This window comes from Molothrus aeneus, chromosome 8 (genome assembly GCF_037042795.1).
Source record: "Molothrus aeneus isolate 106 chromosome 8, BPBGC_Maene_1.0, whole genome shotgun sequence".
NCBI classification, from domain to species: domain Eukaryota; kingdom Metazoa; phylum Chordata; class Aves; order Passeriformes; family Icteridae; genus Molothrus; species Molothrus aeneus.
Genome location: NC_089653.1, coordinates 30,204,429 through 30,220,505, shown reverse-complemented (window position 1 = coordinate 30,220,505; position 16,077 = coordinate 30,204,429). Strand labels below are relative to the sequence as shown.

The window sequence follows — 16,077 nt, the reverse complement described above, 5'->3', positions numbered from 1 at the left end:
TCCTGAGCTTCAGTCTATTTTTGCAGTCCCCATTTATGGAAACAGAAATGAGAATGGAAATCCCTTAAAAAGAGCTTTAGTGCAATATTTAGCATGTGTACAAAGCAGGAATATAGTGGACTCTACATGTACAAAATGCACTTTCTGTAAACAAATATTATTTTTACATCAGCAGAATGAACATACTTCCATCAGTTTTAAGGCAATGCTAATTTCAGTTTTAGAAAATGTTCAGGACCAAAGATAGGAAGGGTATATGCATAAGTATAAAAGTATTACTCTTTTAAAAGCAATTCAGGGTGGCTGTTCTTTGACCACACTTCATATTGTAGGTGATGGACTTGTGATTTCACAGTTTTCCATTTCAGATGATCCCTGTCTTGCTGTCCACAGCACAGCAGACACCCCTTTGGGTTGGTACCATGGGACCAACCAGATTTTGAGTAGTCAAAGAGCCCAGGATAGGCTTCTTGGTGTATGAGGCTGTTCTTTGGTGATCCTAGTTCTTGGGGATGGATTCTGAATCAGTCAGAGCAAGGGTTCCTCTGAGGCAGTGCTGCTCACTTTCCCTGTGGAGTGGCTCCATGGGTGTCTGGTGGGGCTGCTGAGCAGGTAACTGGGACCAGGGGAAGGTGCTGTGGGATTAGAGCAGCCTGTGGATGCCTGAGTGCCCTGGCCAGCAGCCAGGGCCTTCCCCTTCTCATTCTCTTCCTTTGTTTCCTCCTCAGACTGAAAGTTCCTAACAGCTCTCACACTTCCAAACTCTCTTTTAATCCCAGCTCAGTACTGGGGCCAGTCCTTTTTAAGCCTCTATCACTGCTCTGGGTGAGGAGGTCAAGTGCTCCCTCAGTTGGTTTGCAGGACTGTGGGAATTGTATAAAAACTTGTGATGTTCCTCAGTGAATTTAAAAATGTCCCTTTTTTCTAAGTAAAGATCCAATTTCAGGTAACTCCTACAGCCTGTGGAAAGTCTGGCTGCAGAAATAGTTGAGGGCTATTTATTTTTCTCAGAACTTGCTATATAGCTGCTGTAAACCCAATTTTAATCCCTTGCTTAGTCTTTAAGCCTTGAAGCAACTTCAAGGTAAATTGTCTTGCTCCTGTAAAACAGTGTTCAGGGTAGTGAAATTAAATCACATTTCTGTCTTGAAGCTGAACTAGTACAGGTTAGACTTATTTTATGAACTGGCCATTTATTAAAGAAGTGTTTGTCTAAGCTTTGGAAGATCAGTGAGAGAAATGCATGAATTCCTTTGAACTGGGGATGGAGGAGTAGGGTTGTATGATGATACTACTGTGGTTTTTAGAAATAAGGCTCAGGAGAGAGAAGGGTACATTTTGGGGATAGATTTCCTGGAGTACAGTGTTGCAATCATTATCTAATTATCCAAGTGAGTTTGCTGATCATCAGTTGCCTGTCCTTAAGAGTGTCCAGGGACTCAGTAGGTCCTGTGAGATGCAGCAACAACTAAATTTCAGTTTGATGATGAGGCTGTGAAAAATAGCAATTCTTCTATCTACATGTAAACATCTGATTTCAACATTCTCATTATTTGTTCTGCTTTAAGGCATGGTTCCTGTGGATTTGGGGGGTTTTTCTTCTTCCTTTTTTTTTAAAAATTCAAGATCCTAATATGTATTCAAAATGAAGTTACATTTGTCAAACAGTAAAAATGTCACAAAATATCTCTTCCATGTATTTTGTTATTGCTTTCTCTCTTCTTACAGAATGGGTACAGATGGCACCAGCTTTATTTTCTAAATTCATCCCAAATATTCTACCCCCTGCTGTGGAATCTGAGCTTCAGGAATATGCTGCTCAAGACCAGAAACTTCAAAGAGAGCTTATTCAGAATGGATTTACTAGGTAATAATTATTAATCTTTAGTAGTGATTGTGCAGGACAGTGCTGAAATGATAACAATGGATACACCAAAAAATACTGACAAAATAATTTAAAAGTTAATGCAGAACCTTCACAATTTTCAATATCTGAAATATGACCTTGTTTTCAATGTCTTTTGGTCACTAACAGCCCTGCAAATGGTACCTAATAAATACATAATTGTAAGGCTTGACATTTTTTGAGCAGGTTGCTTGCAGTTCATGCATCCCTGGGTTTTGGTTGTGCTTCTACTGCATAGTCATGCTTCTGCTCAACTTCAACCTTTACTTTGGCTGTTTATTTTCTATAAGCTCTCTTTTATTCATGGTGCTTCTGGAAATGTCACTTTGCTCCTTACTCCACTTTCAGAGTTATTTATACAGGCAAGGTGTTTATTTTAAATAGACATTTCCCATCTGAGTATTGAATCAGGGAGAGGGAAAAGAGGGAGGAACAAACAGTAAAAAACACAGCAGAAAATGTTCAAGTGTAAATTGTTCCCTCTGGGCAATGCCTGTTGCTCTGTGGTGTTCTATTTTTCTGCCCAGACAAAGGCACAGCACTTTTCACCATTTCTGCAGTACTCTCACAATATAAGATCAGGCTGGGGAAGCCTCGTGCTCTATTCCCAAGAGGTTCATTTCTTCATAAAGAGAAAATATCTTTATTTTTCCTGTTACCCGTGCAATGCTGAGAGTCTGGCCCTGTAGACTGAGCATCCCCTAGATGTGGGTATGTTTAGTGCTGGGTGTATTTCTTGATTTCATACCCCAAGGTTTTCCTCAAAGGTCATCTCTCTCTTCACAGCTTGGTAAATTATTGAGCTGTAGAGCTGTACCATTGACCCAAATGCAAATGATGTGGTGCAGACTCCTTCCTTGTAAAGGCTGGCTGTTGAGGAAAAGAATTTTTTGAGAGATAAGCATAATAATAAAACCATCAGACCCTGGGCTGAGAAAAGCAGTGCATTTGGCCCAAGAAATAGAAGTGTGAGACTCTGTAACTGAGTAGGCATGTAATGCTGAAAAAAGAATGCAATGTACAGAACAAAACAGAAAAGGGAACAATTTGGTGTTGTCAGACTTTCAGTCTTACTAATTCTGTAGGTGGCTGATAATAGTTCTGCTTACAAGTGCATTTCACCAGTTTCATACTGCTTAGAGAACTAAATGTGACATTTCAAGTCTATATCCACAAAACCAACTGGTTTTTTGAAATGCATTTTGCCTTGCAATGGTCAGTGTCCCTTACTACCCTTCCCAGCCTTTCCTACAGTGTCTCATCCTTCCAGAACCAGCCAAAGAACTTGACAGCCAAATCTCTCATTTTCAGGTAACTAAAGAAAAAACATTTTTCAAACCAGTTGGTTTTGTGCATATAGACTGTTAGTACTTGAAATGTCATGTTTAGTTCTCTAAGCAATGTGAAACTGGTGAAATGCACTTGTAAGCAGAGCTATTATCAGCCACCTACAGAATTAGTAAGATTGAAAGCAATAACCATGAGGAACACAGCACGGTGAGGTGTATTCAACAGCAGTAATTGCACATCAGCTTCTAGTTGAAGAACAGCAGCTTATCAACACCATTAAATGCTAAAATCTTCTGCTTAAAGAGCAAGTGTTGTCAGCTCAAACTTGCTTAGAGTCTGTAAGATTCAGGAGCATCTTTTCAGACTGACAGATGCAGAGTTTTTTCACATAGTTCTGTAAAGTTTGGTTGAGGAGTTCAAAGTGAGGAAAACAATTTGATGCATGTTTTAAGCTCCAACTGCATATGAACATTTTTTCCTCATCTTCATTTTGTAAAAAATTATCCTCTGAGATCAAGCCTACTGTCTGTATCAAAAGGATGAACTGATTAAATCTATGAAATATAGCTTGTACTTCCAGTAAATTGAGTAGTAGTATTACTATGTTTGCATTTTTTTTCTAATTCTCTAGAAGCTGCTGATTGTGCTAAGGTGTTTCACTGTTGTTTTGAAGATCACAGGATGTTTGGGGTTGATAGGGGCCTTTGAAGGTCCAGAGGAGCAGGGAGATCTTTACTTGAGGTTATCTTGAAAATATCTTTCTTTGCCTTCTCCCACAGAGGTGACCAGTCACGCAAGAGAGCTGGAGAAGAGTTAACTTACAGTAAGTACAGACCCAGCCCTGCCCTCACAGCTTGGCCAGACAGCTCCTGGTGGAATTCTGGGTTCTCAGGGTGGGGAGAGCTGTCAGAGGCTGCATCTCCACATGGAACAGCTGCCTGCAATGTAACCCTTCCCATAGAAGAAATAATACCAACTGCTTGGATATGGAGCTGTTGGGGAATGGAATCTGTTCTGGTACTGTTGTTAACTTCTGCTCATTTTATGGCCCTCTTACCACCAAGTTACCTCATGTGCTTTCAGCTGACTATGTTCACTTTATTCCCTACCATAAAATGTCATTGTTTCATGACGAACTCTTACTGCAGGCTGAAATGACTGAGTGGACATTTCTCTGTGAATGTTTTGCAGACACTGCTGTGTTTTAGGGGACGTAATGCAGAAGTTTAACATGAGAGAATTTCTTAACTTTTTCTATAATTTCAGATGGCTCATCAGCTTGTGCAAGCTCCAGGGGATACAGATAGTGAATATACTGGATCAGCTTCTATTCCTAGCAGAACAGACACTGGAGGAGCACAGGTGATATCTGGAGCCTCCTTTGGCAACTGCTGATACTCAAGCTCTGACACAAACTATGCCTCGAAGAAGAGTTTTGGACTTTCTTCTTTATATATTAAAATGTCAGTTGCTGCTACAGTTGGAATGACTTTGAAAGACAAATTCCTTGGTCTGGTCTATCTACAAGCTCTTCTTCTGTGACCTTTGTGAGGAATGCACCTTGAAAAACAATCCTTTCAAAGTGGGAATGGGCAGCCAAAATCAGCAGCTTCCAAAAGCATTAGAACGGAGAATCCTTTTTGCACTCTTTTCTTAATATTAAGGACATTCTTAAAACTAGTTAACATGTCAGTGTATTAGATTTTAAACTTCAAGTTATTTTCTGGAGCTTCTACTTAAATAATAAGAATAAAGTTTCATTATTTTGCAGTATTTGTTTGTTAGTTTAAAACCTGTCACCTTTCAAGAGTTGGTCCCATATAAATGTATCTTCTGTCAGGGAGTTTTGAATTTCAGATTTTTCTTTTATCTCTTTTTTTGTTACTTGGTATTTTGAAATCTGTTTTCCTATGTGTTTGTACTCTGTGCCTTCAGCTTGTGCACTTTGCGACTTTATAGACCATATTTTGTTACTGCAAAATGTGTTCTTGAGGAAAAACTTGATGTGAACAAACATGCTGCAAAGTTGCACTTTTCTCTTGCATTAATAGGAAGTGAAAATGAGGAGGAAGGAAGGAAAGTTGAACCTATCACCATCACTAATAGTGACTTGGAAGATTGTCCCCAATTATTTTTCACGTGTATTAAGTGTTTAATGCAGGGACCAACTCTTGTAGAATCTCCCTCACTGATATTTCATTGGCCTCAGGAGTTGGACTGGATGATCCTCATCCCTTCCAACTCAGACTATTCTGTGATTCTGTGATTCCATAATTGCAATAGATGAAGATGAGAATTCCAGACTGAACAAAATATGAGGATGTGGTTTGTTTTGTGCTCTGTAAGACCATTGTGGGCAAAACTCTCCAGTCTGGTAGCTCTGCAAAGTGCATCTCCATCAGCACAAGATTTGCACTGGGCAGAGCAACGGTACCTGTCCAACATCACTGTGTGGCTCCTGTGCCATTTCTCCTGCTGGGGGGATGTGATGGAGCTGTGACAGTGGGTGTAGTCAGAATCAGGGATTTCAGGAGTGATGTCAAGTGTGCACGTGCCCATCTGCCTCCTGCCTCCAGTTTTGTGTCCTGGAGATCCAGCTGAGCCCATCTCCAGCGGATCTGGGCCTAGGGGCTGAGTCTGCTCATTGTGATGTGGGTTTTAATCAGCAGCATGGCTAATGCAGCTCTTTCACGAGGGGAGAAACATACTTGAAAAAGCAGTTTGATTACAGGGTTTGGGGTTTTTTTTCATTACTATGGATTTATTTTTTATCACCTTTAGTTATAAAGAGAAATAAGTTGGTGATATAAAAAAAATCTTTCTGAAGTGAAATAAAAGTTTGTTCAGTTTTGTCTGGCACAACTCTTACGCCTATTTTAAAAAACAAGACAAAATACCAACACAACTCCTTTCATGCTTGTATGGGTTCATTACAAAATGCAAGAAAAAAAGAAAAAAAAATAGATGCGGCAGGGACAAAGTTTCTTTTTGTTTTGTATTCAGGCTTTATGTCAGAGGATTTAACTCCATCAGTGTGGTGATGGATTTAACTCCATCACCAGCCACTTTGGCAATGTGATTTAGTTGGAGGGTGGGGAGGGAGAATGAGTTTGACACTGCTGGGATTGAGAGATTCAGATATGATTTTCCTATCTCTTTCTTTGCATATTTGCAAAGCCTGTTGAATTTTGAGGAAGTGTTTTTTTTCCAAGTAAGACCTAATGCTTCAGTGTTTTGTGTTCAGTGTAGAGCAATGCCAGCAATCTGAACTCATCCCCAGTGGTGTAAACCAAGCCTCTCTGAAAGGGATTTTCAGGTGTTGGTAATGTCTGCTTCAACTTTGCTACCAGCTGCTTAAGTTGGAGCAGAATTAGATAAAATCATGGGGTTTGAAAATTTTGTTGAAGTGTGCTGTGGAGAAGTTAATGAAGGCTAATAAGGAACAAAAATAATTTGCCATCTTCCAGGTTTTTAAAGTCTTGGCTTTAAACAAAAATAAAACCTCTGATAGTGTCCTTAGCTTTAAAAATCACTGTCTGCTGAAATGGCAATATTCTTGAGTTAAGAATAGATGCATTAACCTAATTTGGTTAAATTTGTTTACAATTTCATTACCATCCTGGTTCGCACAGTACAGTAACCAAGCTCTGCCATCTCTGTCAAGTGGTCACAGTTTTTCTCTGGTCTTAAAGTGGTTTTACTGCTTCAGGTTTGTAAATAACATGTAGTGCTTTTGCTTCAAGTCTGAGGCAAGGGTTTAACATTCCTTTTCCATTGCATTATGTTTGGGACACGAGCTCCTAGAGTGACAATTCCATCAAAAGGTAAAGCATTCCTGTCAGTGTGGTCCACTGTGTATGCACTGAGTAGGGCTTGGATGCTTCTAGTCCTGTTTAGCATTGTCACCACTGCCCCCATGCCTGAGGAATCTGTTTGTTAAGCACTGTATTATGTTGTAAATTTGGCATTACAATTCCTGTATGTTTTGGCATTATTTACATAATGCCGAAATGTTGTTTATCTGTTGAAGACGTTATCATTGTGACTGAGCATGGAACAGAATACAGGATACTATGATAAATTATTTTGTTTCTCTGTAAACTTGCATTTTACTTACAGTCAAACTAACTCAGCCAACTTGAGCATTGGTACTGTAAAACCAGAATTACCAACAGCATGATTCTAACTTCAGTATTTAATTTAACCAAATAACTTGTGGTGAATCTGTTGCATCTGTAGCTTACTCTGTTAAGCAGTGAAGTTGGTTATACAATGGGTGTCCTCTTTATGTTGCACTGGTTCTATAGCCAAGCTTGCTACATTAAAATATTTTTAGATTAATTTCATTTCTTTATTTGAGAAGTTGAAATATTTGAATTCAGCATGCTGACTAATGGTTGACAGTTGCTGATACATGGTTAAGATGGTCTTTGGTATAAATGATGGGGTTGGGGGTTTAACCAAGTAAGTACCCAACTCTTCTTCAGCTGCATCTCCTTCCTGCAGTTGTTGGGGAAATGTTTACAGATTAATGCATTGAAGTTTTTGACTCCTGTCATTTGATAGAAATGTGATCAGCCAAACTCATCCCTTTTAATTTGTCCCTGACATGATTATTCACTTTCTAAAAATTACAAAAACCAAACAAAACCCCCAAGAACTACAAAGGGCATGTTTTGAGTGACTGAAAAATGTTTCTCATGTACACTGTGACAACCCTAGTGAAAGGAGTATTGTGTAGAACTATGGAATAAAAAACAACCACTTGAATTTGACTCCTGTCATCAACCCAGCTCCAGCAGAGAGAAAACAAAGAATTTTGGGTTTTTTGTGTTTTTTATTTTTGTGTGAAGCTTTGAGATGCACAAGGTGCCCAGAGGGCACTTAGTGCAGCTCACAGTGTGGGCCTTTTGGGTCAGTTGACAGCGACCATCCTGGATTTCATCTGGGATAAACGAGGATATTTTTGGTTGCTTACAAACTTCAGGTATGGGTAATCATGGCAGGCATGAACCAGGTGTGGACTTATTTTGGCAGGTGTCATTCCAGTAGTTATAAGCCACAGGAATTTACTTTGTAAATTTAGCACAAGTCAGTGTGATACTGGCCCAACAAGATACTTGAATGTCCCTAGTGCCTATTAAAAAGGCTGGAGAATCTAAATTTCACCCTTGTAGCACTGAAATAGAGTGGCTTGAAATGGGGCCCAGAGTCACCTGTGAGGGGAAGTTGTCCCCTGTCCATCAGGAAGGACAGAAAATCAGCATTTACTGCATAAGCAAAGCAGTGCAAACTTGCTGATTTGGCCTCAGCTGAAAACTCCTTGATGGAATGCTTTGTGCTTTGCTAGCGAGAGTGAGGAGAAGGATTAAACCAATGTATCTTGATCTAGCTGGAATGACTTGCTAAGGGGATTCCAAAATTCCACAGGCAATGAGTACTCAGAATTCCCTTCTGGCTGTCTCTGGAATGCTCCAGATACACTTGGTTAATGTTCATCTTTCTGAGCTTCTGCTATCTGACCTAATTAGCACAGAACAGGAATGTTGACTTGCCTAACGATGGCAACAGAGTGGATTTAGTAATGGCACTTATTGCCTCATTAGTATTGTTTTTCAATTAGTGTTCCTTACCAGGAGCTGTTCCAGTTTCAGTGATGACCTGGGTCTCTGTTACAGAGCAGTGGATAATTTATTTGTTATTACCCATGGTTTGCACCACTGGCCATCTATCAATGACTGGATGGCTTTGTACAGAGATCAGTTCCTTAATTAATATCTCAGGGTGGTTGGGAGATGCTGCCCTAAGCATGAGGTGCATTGCCAGGATCAGAGCTCCTGTTCAATTTGGGGATAGGTCTGAGGGCTCTGCTGAGGTGATCCCTGGGGTGAGTGTGACACTGCTGTCCTGTGGGAACATCCAGTGACCATGGAGTGAATTGCACTGCCAGCAAACACCCCAAATGCCTCTACACAGTCACTGTGGGAGAGCTGATAGACTGTAAGCTCACCTCCTAGCTCTGCAGCTGCCTGTTCCTATGGCAGGACTGGCTGAGCAGTGACATTCAGTTTGAAACAGGTCAGGGCTTGAAATCTAATAATTATCTATTCCCTGTGTGGTCAATGTTAAAAAAAAAGGCTTCTCCAGCAGGTACCACCCATCAGTAGATGGATGTGCTCCCAGATTGCTGGTTTGAGGTCTCAGTTACTGGCCAGGGGCTGCTGGTACTTGAACCCACCTCGTGGAAGGAGCTGGAAGCAGAGCTTGGCAGCCAGGATCAGCAGAAGCAAAACAGGCCTGCTTGGTTCTTTTTCTTAATTGCTTCTGTATTAAGTCTTTATTGAGCAGGCACCTGCTGTTCCCAGTTGCTTAGGCAGCCTCAGTTGTTTCAGGTACACAGTTTGGATGTCTGTTGGAATGGATCTGAGGCAGAATTCCATCCAAGCTGTAAAATAATCATTGCCCTTAAAATGCAGAGATGCGTCATACCTGGTGATTATCCACTTGTTTTGGAAATAATCTCATTATCCTATTTGTTCCCTCAGTTACAACTTCTGAATACATATTCAAGTGGACTGTGCTTGCCAGCTATGCCTCTGATCTGCTTCAGAGAGTGCCATAGTTACAGATATGCAGGGGAGAGACACCCATGAAGTGAAATCCTGACATACTTGTTTCCCTCTGGGAATGTGACATGGAATGAAAAACTGCATCTTCAGTTTGTTCACGCTCTGGCATAATTATGTTTTATTATTTCTTTCTTAATAGTTCCCAGCATTGAATTTGCCTTTTCTTACTAGCTGCTGTATATCAAGCAAACCCTTCTTGCAGCTGTTACAGTGCCAGGATGCCATTTGTGGGTAGCAGCAGCTCCTCCTTGTGAAAGCAGAATTAGGATCACATTTTCCCAGTGCCTCTCTTTGTAAGTCACTGCAATCAGATGTGTTTGGAGCTCTCACCTCCTTGCTGAGTGAAATGAAGTCCTGTAGCTCTTTGTAGCCAATGCTCTGCACTTCCCTGGGTGATGATGGCACATGAACTTCATGTTTCACTGTTCACCTCCTTGGCAGCTTATTGTGAGCACTGCAATGAGCAGGACCCCAGTGCTGTGGGAATGTGGTGCTGACCTCTCCCTGCTGGGAGCACAGTCAGTTCCTGCTGTGCAGCTTCCCATTTATGTGGAAAAGCTTCTCCAATATAGGAATTGCCGGGCAGACCTAAGGGTCTGAACTCTCACATCCCAGGTGACAAAAGTTCAGGTGGAAATTTGTGGTGTCACACTCTGCCCCTGCTGATGAATTGGGGATTTCCTTGGGTAAAAGGAAACAAGAAAAATTTTAGTATGATATTTCATCTGCTCTGTTTAGCAAAGAGTTTCTGCAAATCTGCTGCAAACTCTCTGAACTTGGACTGATAAGTTTATAACTTGCCAGGTCCTCTTGCTGGCACAGCTGCTCATCCTGGGAGAATCTCGTGGCATCTGAAGGTCCAAGCTGAGAGAAGGACTCTGAGCAGAGCAGTGCAGCAGCCCCAGTGGCTCTGGCTGAGGTCTCACATCCACACCTGCTGCTGTTTCATCTACAGGGCCCTTCAGTGCCTCACTGTCACACTTGCTTCTCTGATTGTTACTTTAAAGAAGCCACAGTCAGTGATCTGCAAATGTCAGGAATCACCTTTGAGGCACATTGACCAAAGCCCCTCCTGAGCTAAATCATCTCTGGGCTCTGTAAGAAATCAAAATTGTGGCTTCCTGTTTCCAAATCCTGGGAAAATCCAAGTCCTGGGTGGGATGGGCATGGAGGGTCTGTGCTCAGCTGCTCAGGGCTGGGTGCACAGTGGTCCCTGGGCCACATGTGCTGCAGGAAGGTTTTTAATTACAGGTGTAATGACAGTGTGGGCATGCCCAGGGCTAACCTTCAGGGATGGGAGGTGGTTTGCCTAATAAAGGGGAAACAAAAGATTATCCTTTGCTCTGTATTTATGTAAGTGAGCAGAAAATGGCTTTAAGCTGTAAGAGAGCAGGTTAGATATTAGAAATTCTTTACTCAGGGGGGGCAGGTCCTGGCACAGGTGCCCAGAGCAGCTGTGGCTGCCCCTGGATCCCTGGCAGTGCCCAGGGCCAGGCTGGACAGGGCTTGGAGCAGCCTGGGACAGTGGAAGGTGTCTCTGCCATGGCTGGGGTGGCACTGGATGGGCTTTCAGGTCCCTTCCAACCCAAACCAGCCTGTGATTCCATGAAAACACCACTCTCCCGTGGGCTTTGGGGAAGAAAGGAGCAGAAAGCTGAATCAAGCTGGGCAAACTACAAAGCATTGTCCTGCCAGAGCAGCAGGGCCTGCCCCTGGCTGGTTGAGGGCATTTTTCCATGTGTTGCAGAGGTTAGAGCTGTGTGCTGATAGAAGTGCTCTGGGGAGAGTGGGATTGCCCAGCCTGGCTGGGAGCTGTGTGCTGGGGAGGGCAGGGTGTCATTGTAGCACCAAATGGTGCCTGTGCTCCTTTCAGCCATTCCCAGGGCAGGACAAACCACCCTGCAGCTGATTCAGCTGCTTTGAAGCCAGTTGTTGGTTGTGTATAAAGTTGTTGGTTGTATATAAAGTATTTCACGAGCTCTATTGATTTTTAAAAGCATCCTGAAATCACAGTACATTTGAAGTTAGTTCCTAGGGGAGCTAATTTAACTTTCTGCTGGTTTGCATCCTCAGAGTGACTTAGCTCAAGATTGCTTTAGTCTGATGAATTCTTCTTCTGTTGAATACAAACAAATGCTTTGGCCATTATTATATTATTCTCTTTGTTTGTGGGCTACAAATGCACAGGAAAAAGCCCAACATGTCTGGCTGCTTTTAATTGAACCATGTGACTTATTTGATTTTTCATCAGTCAAATTAAGGCTAATAAACTGAATTTAAAGCAAAAGAAGAATATTGATACAGAAGAAACAATTATTCTCTTGGCTGGATAAATTTCAAACAACAGCCTTGGCTCTTAATATTAATCTCTGAGAATTTTCAGAGTCATAAAGAGCTAATAAAAAAAGCCCTGGGTCATGTTGAATATGTCAACCCATGAGCAGAATGGAGGGAGCACTTCAGCACTTGGGAGAGTTTATCTCTGACCAAAAACTGAGACTGTGCAAAACTTGTGTGTGCCCCAATATGCACAATTTCAGCATTTTTTAGCTTTGCAGTGTGTTGCCTTTGTTGTGTCTGAAATTTGTAACTTTTCATGTGGTTTTCACATCTTGTCTCTATTTCAGCTGTCCAGTGTCTTCTGGCTGCATCATGCTGGACACCTTCAAATCCCCATCTTCCCCCCTAGCCAGGGCACAGTCTGGGCTACTTTGTGTGTCTCCAAAAACAGATGCTTGAGGGAGAAAGGCAGGGACAGGACAGGACTGCTTAGCTCAGGAGAACAGCAGTGCACCTAGACAATCTCTGCCTTTTTCTGAGGAGAAACGTCATGACATGAAATCCTCTGGGTTCAGGAATCCTAATCTGTACTTCTGGCTGTCCAGACGTGCTCTGGAGAGCCTTTACACCATGTCAGAGGTATCTGCATCCTTTTCTCTCCACGCTCCTGTCCTTGAGTGCTGCTCTGGAGTGGGCAGCGCTGCTGCAGCGGGGTGAGGCTGCAGCTGTCAAGGCAGCTTTAATCTCTCTCCTGTGTGCACGATGTACTGGCAATCCTTGAGCAATGTTGCATTTTAATTCCCCTTAATGGTTATTTGCAAAATGGAAGAAAATATTGACAGCTTGATATTTCAAAACAGATTGAAATCTTAGGTACTTCTAGCATCAACATAATTGCTTTCTCGGGAATGGGGGAATTAATTTAAATATATTTAAATTTTCTACCAGCAATTCTAGTCTGTTATTCTCTAGTTGTTGCTGTGCTGTCAGTCAGGTTCTCCTGATTTGTAGGTTCCAACATGGTATGATTTTCTTTTGCTGTCACTTTTTTTTGTAGCCTACTTCAATATGTATGAAGTTGCAGATGTGTTCTCTCTGGTTTTATTCTCAAGTCATAGAAACCTGTCACTTTTTCTGCCTTTCACTCTGACTCAGAGCTGTCAGAAAGGCTTGTTCCCACTTGGTGGAGAATTCCTGGAAGTTGAAGAGATAAAAACACTCAACTTTCAGTAATCTGCCCGATTACTGTAAAACACTGAGTGGGGCTCTTTGGGGACAGCTATGCTGAGGATGGATGTGTCTGGCCAGGCAGCAGTGCTGGCCATTGCTTCAGCATGTCAGGGGTTAGTTTCTTGTCCATATTTTAGTAAGAAAATATACTTTAAGTTCCTCTAAACCATAGAACAAACCTGGCAGCACAAAGTGAAGTGGTGGTTGTAAGGAAAACAGTGAAACGAGAGGACAAAAACCAGTGGTGAAGGATTCCAGGGGTGCAGACACAGACTGAAGCTCTGCCTCTGCTGAACTTGGCAGGGATTTCCCTGCAAAATACCAAATGCTGCAGTTTTGAGCTGAGATGTTTGTGCAGGGAAGTGCTCAGACATGTGGCTGCATCCAGTCTTGCACAAGGAAGGAAACAGCACTCAGCTGTTCTTTAAATTATGCACAAACCAAACAGGGATGTTCTGTAAAACTGGGACATGTGAAAGATCCATACAGAGTCTGCTTAGGCAATAAATTACACAATTTATTAGAGTCTGCTGAGGCCTCAGAGAGTTCATTGCAGATCATTTCCTTCACCAAGGAATGGTAGAGGAGATGCTGTGGGCTCAGTTTGCCTGCAGTGTTGTCTGAGCCTTGGTGGTGGAGGGCTGGAAAGGCTTTCCCTGAGGAAATAGCTCTGCTCACAGCTCCTGAGGGATGGCAGTACCAAAAGAGCTGAGGAAAACACATCAGTGGCCATACAAGTGCTTAGCCTGAAATATCTGCCAAACACAGATTGCCTGGTGCTCTTTGGGCCATTCCTTGGATGGGTGGATGAATGGATGGTTAGATATAGATAGATAGATAGATAGATAGATAGATAGATAGATAGATAGATAGATAGATAGATAGATAGAGATAGATGATAGAGATATAGAGATATAGATATAGATTAGATAGATATATAAATAGAGATAAAGATAGAGATAAAGATAGATAGATAGATAGATAGATAGATAGATAGATGATAGATAGATAGATAGATAGATAGATAGATGATAGATAGATAGATAGATAGATAGATAGATATAGATGATAGATAGATAGATAGATAGATATAGATGATAGATAGATTTCTCCATGAGTTAACAGAGCTGCCTGGCCTCTGGTAAATATAGGGAAACCTGTGGGTTCCAGTAGCAACATAATGTTACACAAAAATGCCATCAGAAAGACCAGGACTTCCCTACTCAATCACTCCAGAAGGATTTGTTTTGCAAGGGCCTGTCAGACCAGTAACTTGTGTAAGGAAAAGCAAGTAGTTACTTGGGTTCTTTTCAAACTCATAATTATGTCCTAATTGTAAGTGCTGAATGCTTTTTTGAATTGTCCATAAATTGCATTACTCTAGCATTGAGATTAATTTTGATGTTAGTGAATAGATCTGCTTAGTAGAGGTCATTGAGTTACACCAGGAGAAATCTCATTTTAAGGGAAGGCAAGGAGACCTTGGGACTGGAACAAAAGGTCCCCTTATGGTAATGCCATAAAGTCACTTATCAAAACTCACTGGGGGTGTTCCCACAAAGGTACACATTTCCTGATGCTGAAGGACACAAAACCAGGCAAGGGAGAGGATTCCTGCTGTGTGCCCTCCCTGCACCAGCTTCCTGCAGGATCAGGCAGACACCAGCTTGTGGCTCTTGGAAGTATTAGTGCTGATATCAGCATAGTAAAGAAGACCCCTCAACTGCTTCAAAAATTTCATTTTCGGGCTCCCGAGGGGTTCCTCCATTTTGGGTGGCCATGGCCACTGTTGCTTTTGTGAACAGGGAGGTAACAGCTGCCCCAGTGACAGCCCATGGGGTGGCTGCTGCTCCGAGGCCTCTGTGCAAATCCATCCTCTGCCACCCCAAAATTACCCACGAGGGTAAGAGCACAGTTTTCTCTCTGTGGTAGGTCAAGATATTTTATGACTGAAAGGCAGCCTATATAAAGATTTGTTCTGCAGGCATCTTTTCACAAAAAATAAAGAAAAAAGGTTAATCCTTCAATTCCCTCCTGTATAAGACTTTTTACATGTCTCTGCCTTGGTAACCATTCACAGGAACTTAAAAACTGTCTAGTTGGATAATTAGAAATCAAGCTCAGAAATGTTCTTTTTTTGTTGAAGATTTGATTTTCATGAAGCCACTTTGATATTTATTTTTAATGAATTGATTATTTTGAATTCCTTTTACCAACTCTCTGCTCATGTTGCTCTCTTGAGATGAAAAGGTGGTGTAAAGTGACTTGCTGCAAAATCCTGGCCCCAGTAAACTTAATGTTTTTGATTGGAATAAAGGTGAGCAACAGAGCCTAAAGGCTTTTTGATTTGCATTCAGAAGTTCTTGATAGATTGGTTTCTAGGGGATTACCCAGCATGAGATGGCATCTGTGCTCCAATTTTGTTCATGAAATAGTCTAACTTTTTATCTAAATTCCTGAATTAAAAATATTTATAAAACACATTGCATTTCTGTTATTGATAAATGCAAGACTTTATTTTGGACCCTTAGCTATGATCTTGCACAAACAGAGGCAGAGGAGAGTCAGCAGACAGACATTTGATCAAAGGCACTGCAGTGAGGACTGGATGATTTCACCTGCTGTTGAGCAGTGCCCAAGTGTGCACCTGAAGTGACACCTTCAATAAACACAGGGAGTAACCAAGGGCCATGAAGTTCTTTGAGATTCAGAAATGTGTTGGTCTGCTTTAGAGATTTTACC

The 16,077-nt window shown here is 41.7% G+C and overlaps 1 protein-coding gene across 1 annotated transcript in view; it reads left to right on the top strand.

Annotated features, from left to right (window-relative positions):
• CACUL1 (CDK2 associated cullin domain 1) overlaps positions 1-7,966 on the top strand; it is a 44,110-nt gene extending 36,144 nt beyond the window's left edge. The window contains exons 7-9 of the mRNA XM_066554918.1: positions 1,729-1,867; positions 3,976-4,019; positions 4,463-7,966. Of these exons, the coding sequence (XP_066411015.1) occupies positions 1,729-1,867; positions 3,976-4,019; positions 4,463-4,503 (224 nt within the window). The 3' untranslated portion in view covers positions 4,504-7,966. The remainder of the gene's footprint in view (positions 1-1,728; positions 1,868-3,975; positions 4,020-4,462) is intronic.
• The last annotated feature ends 8,111 nt before the right edge of the window (positions 7,967-16,077 follow it).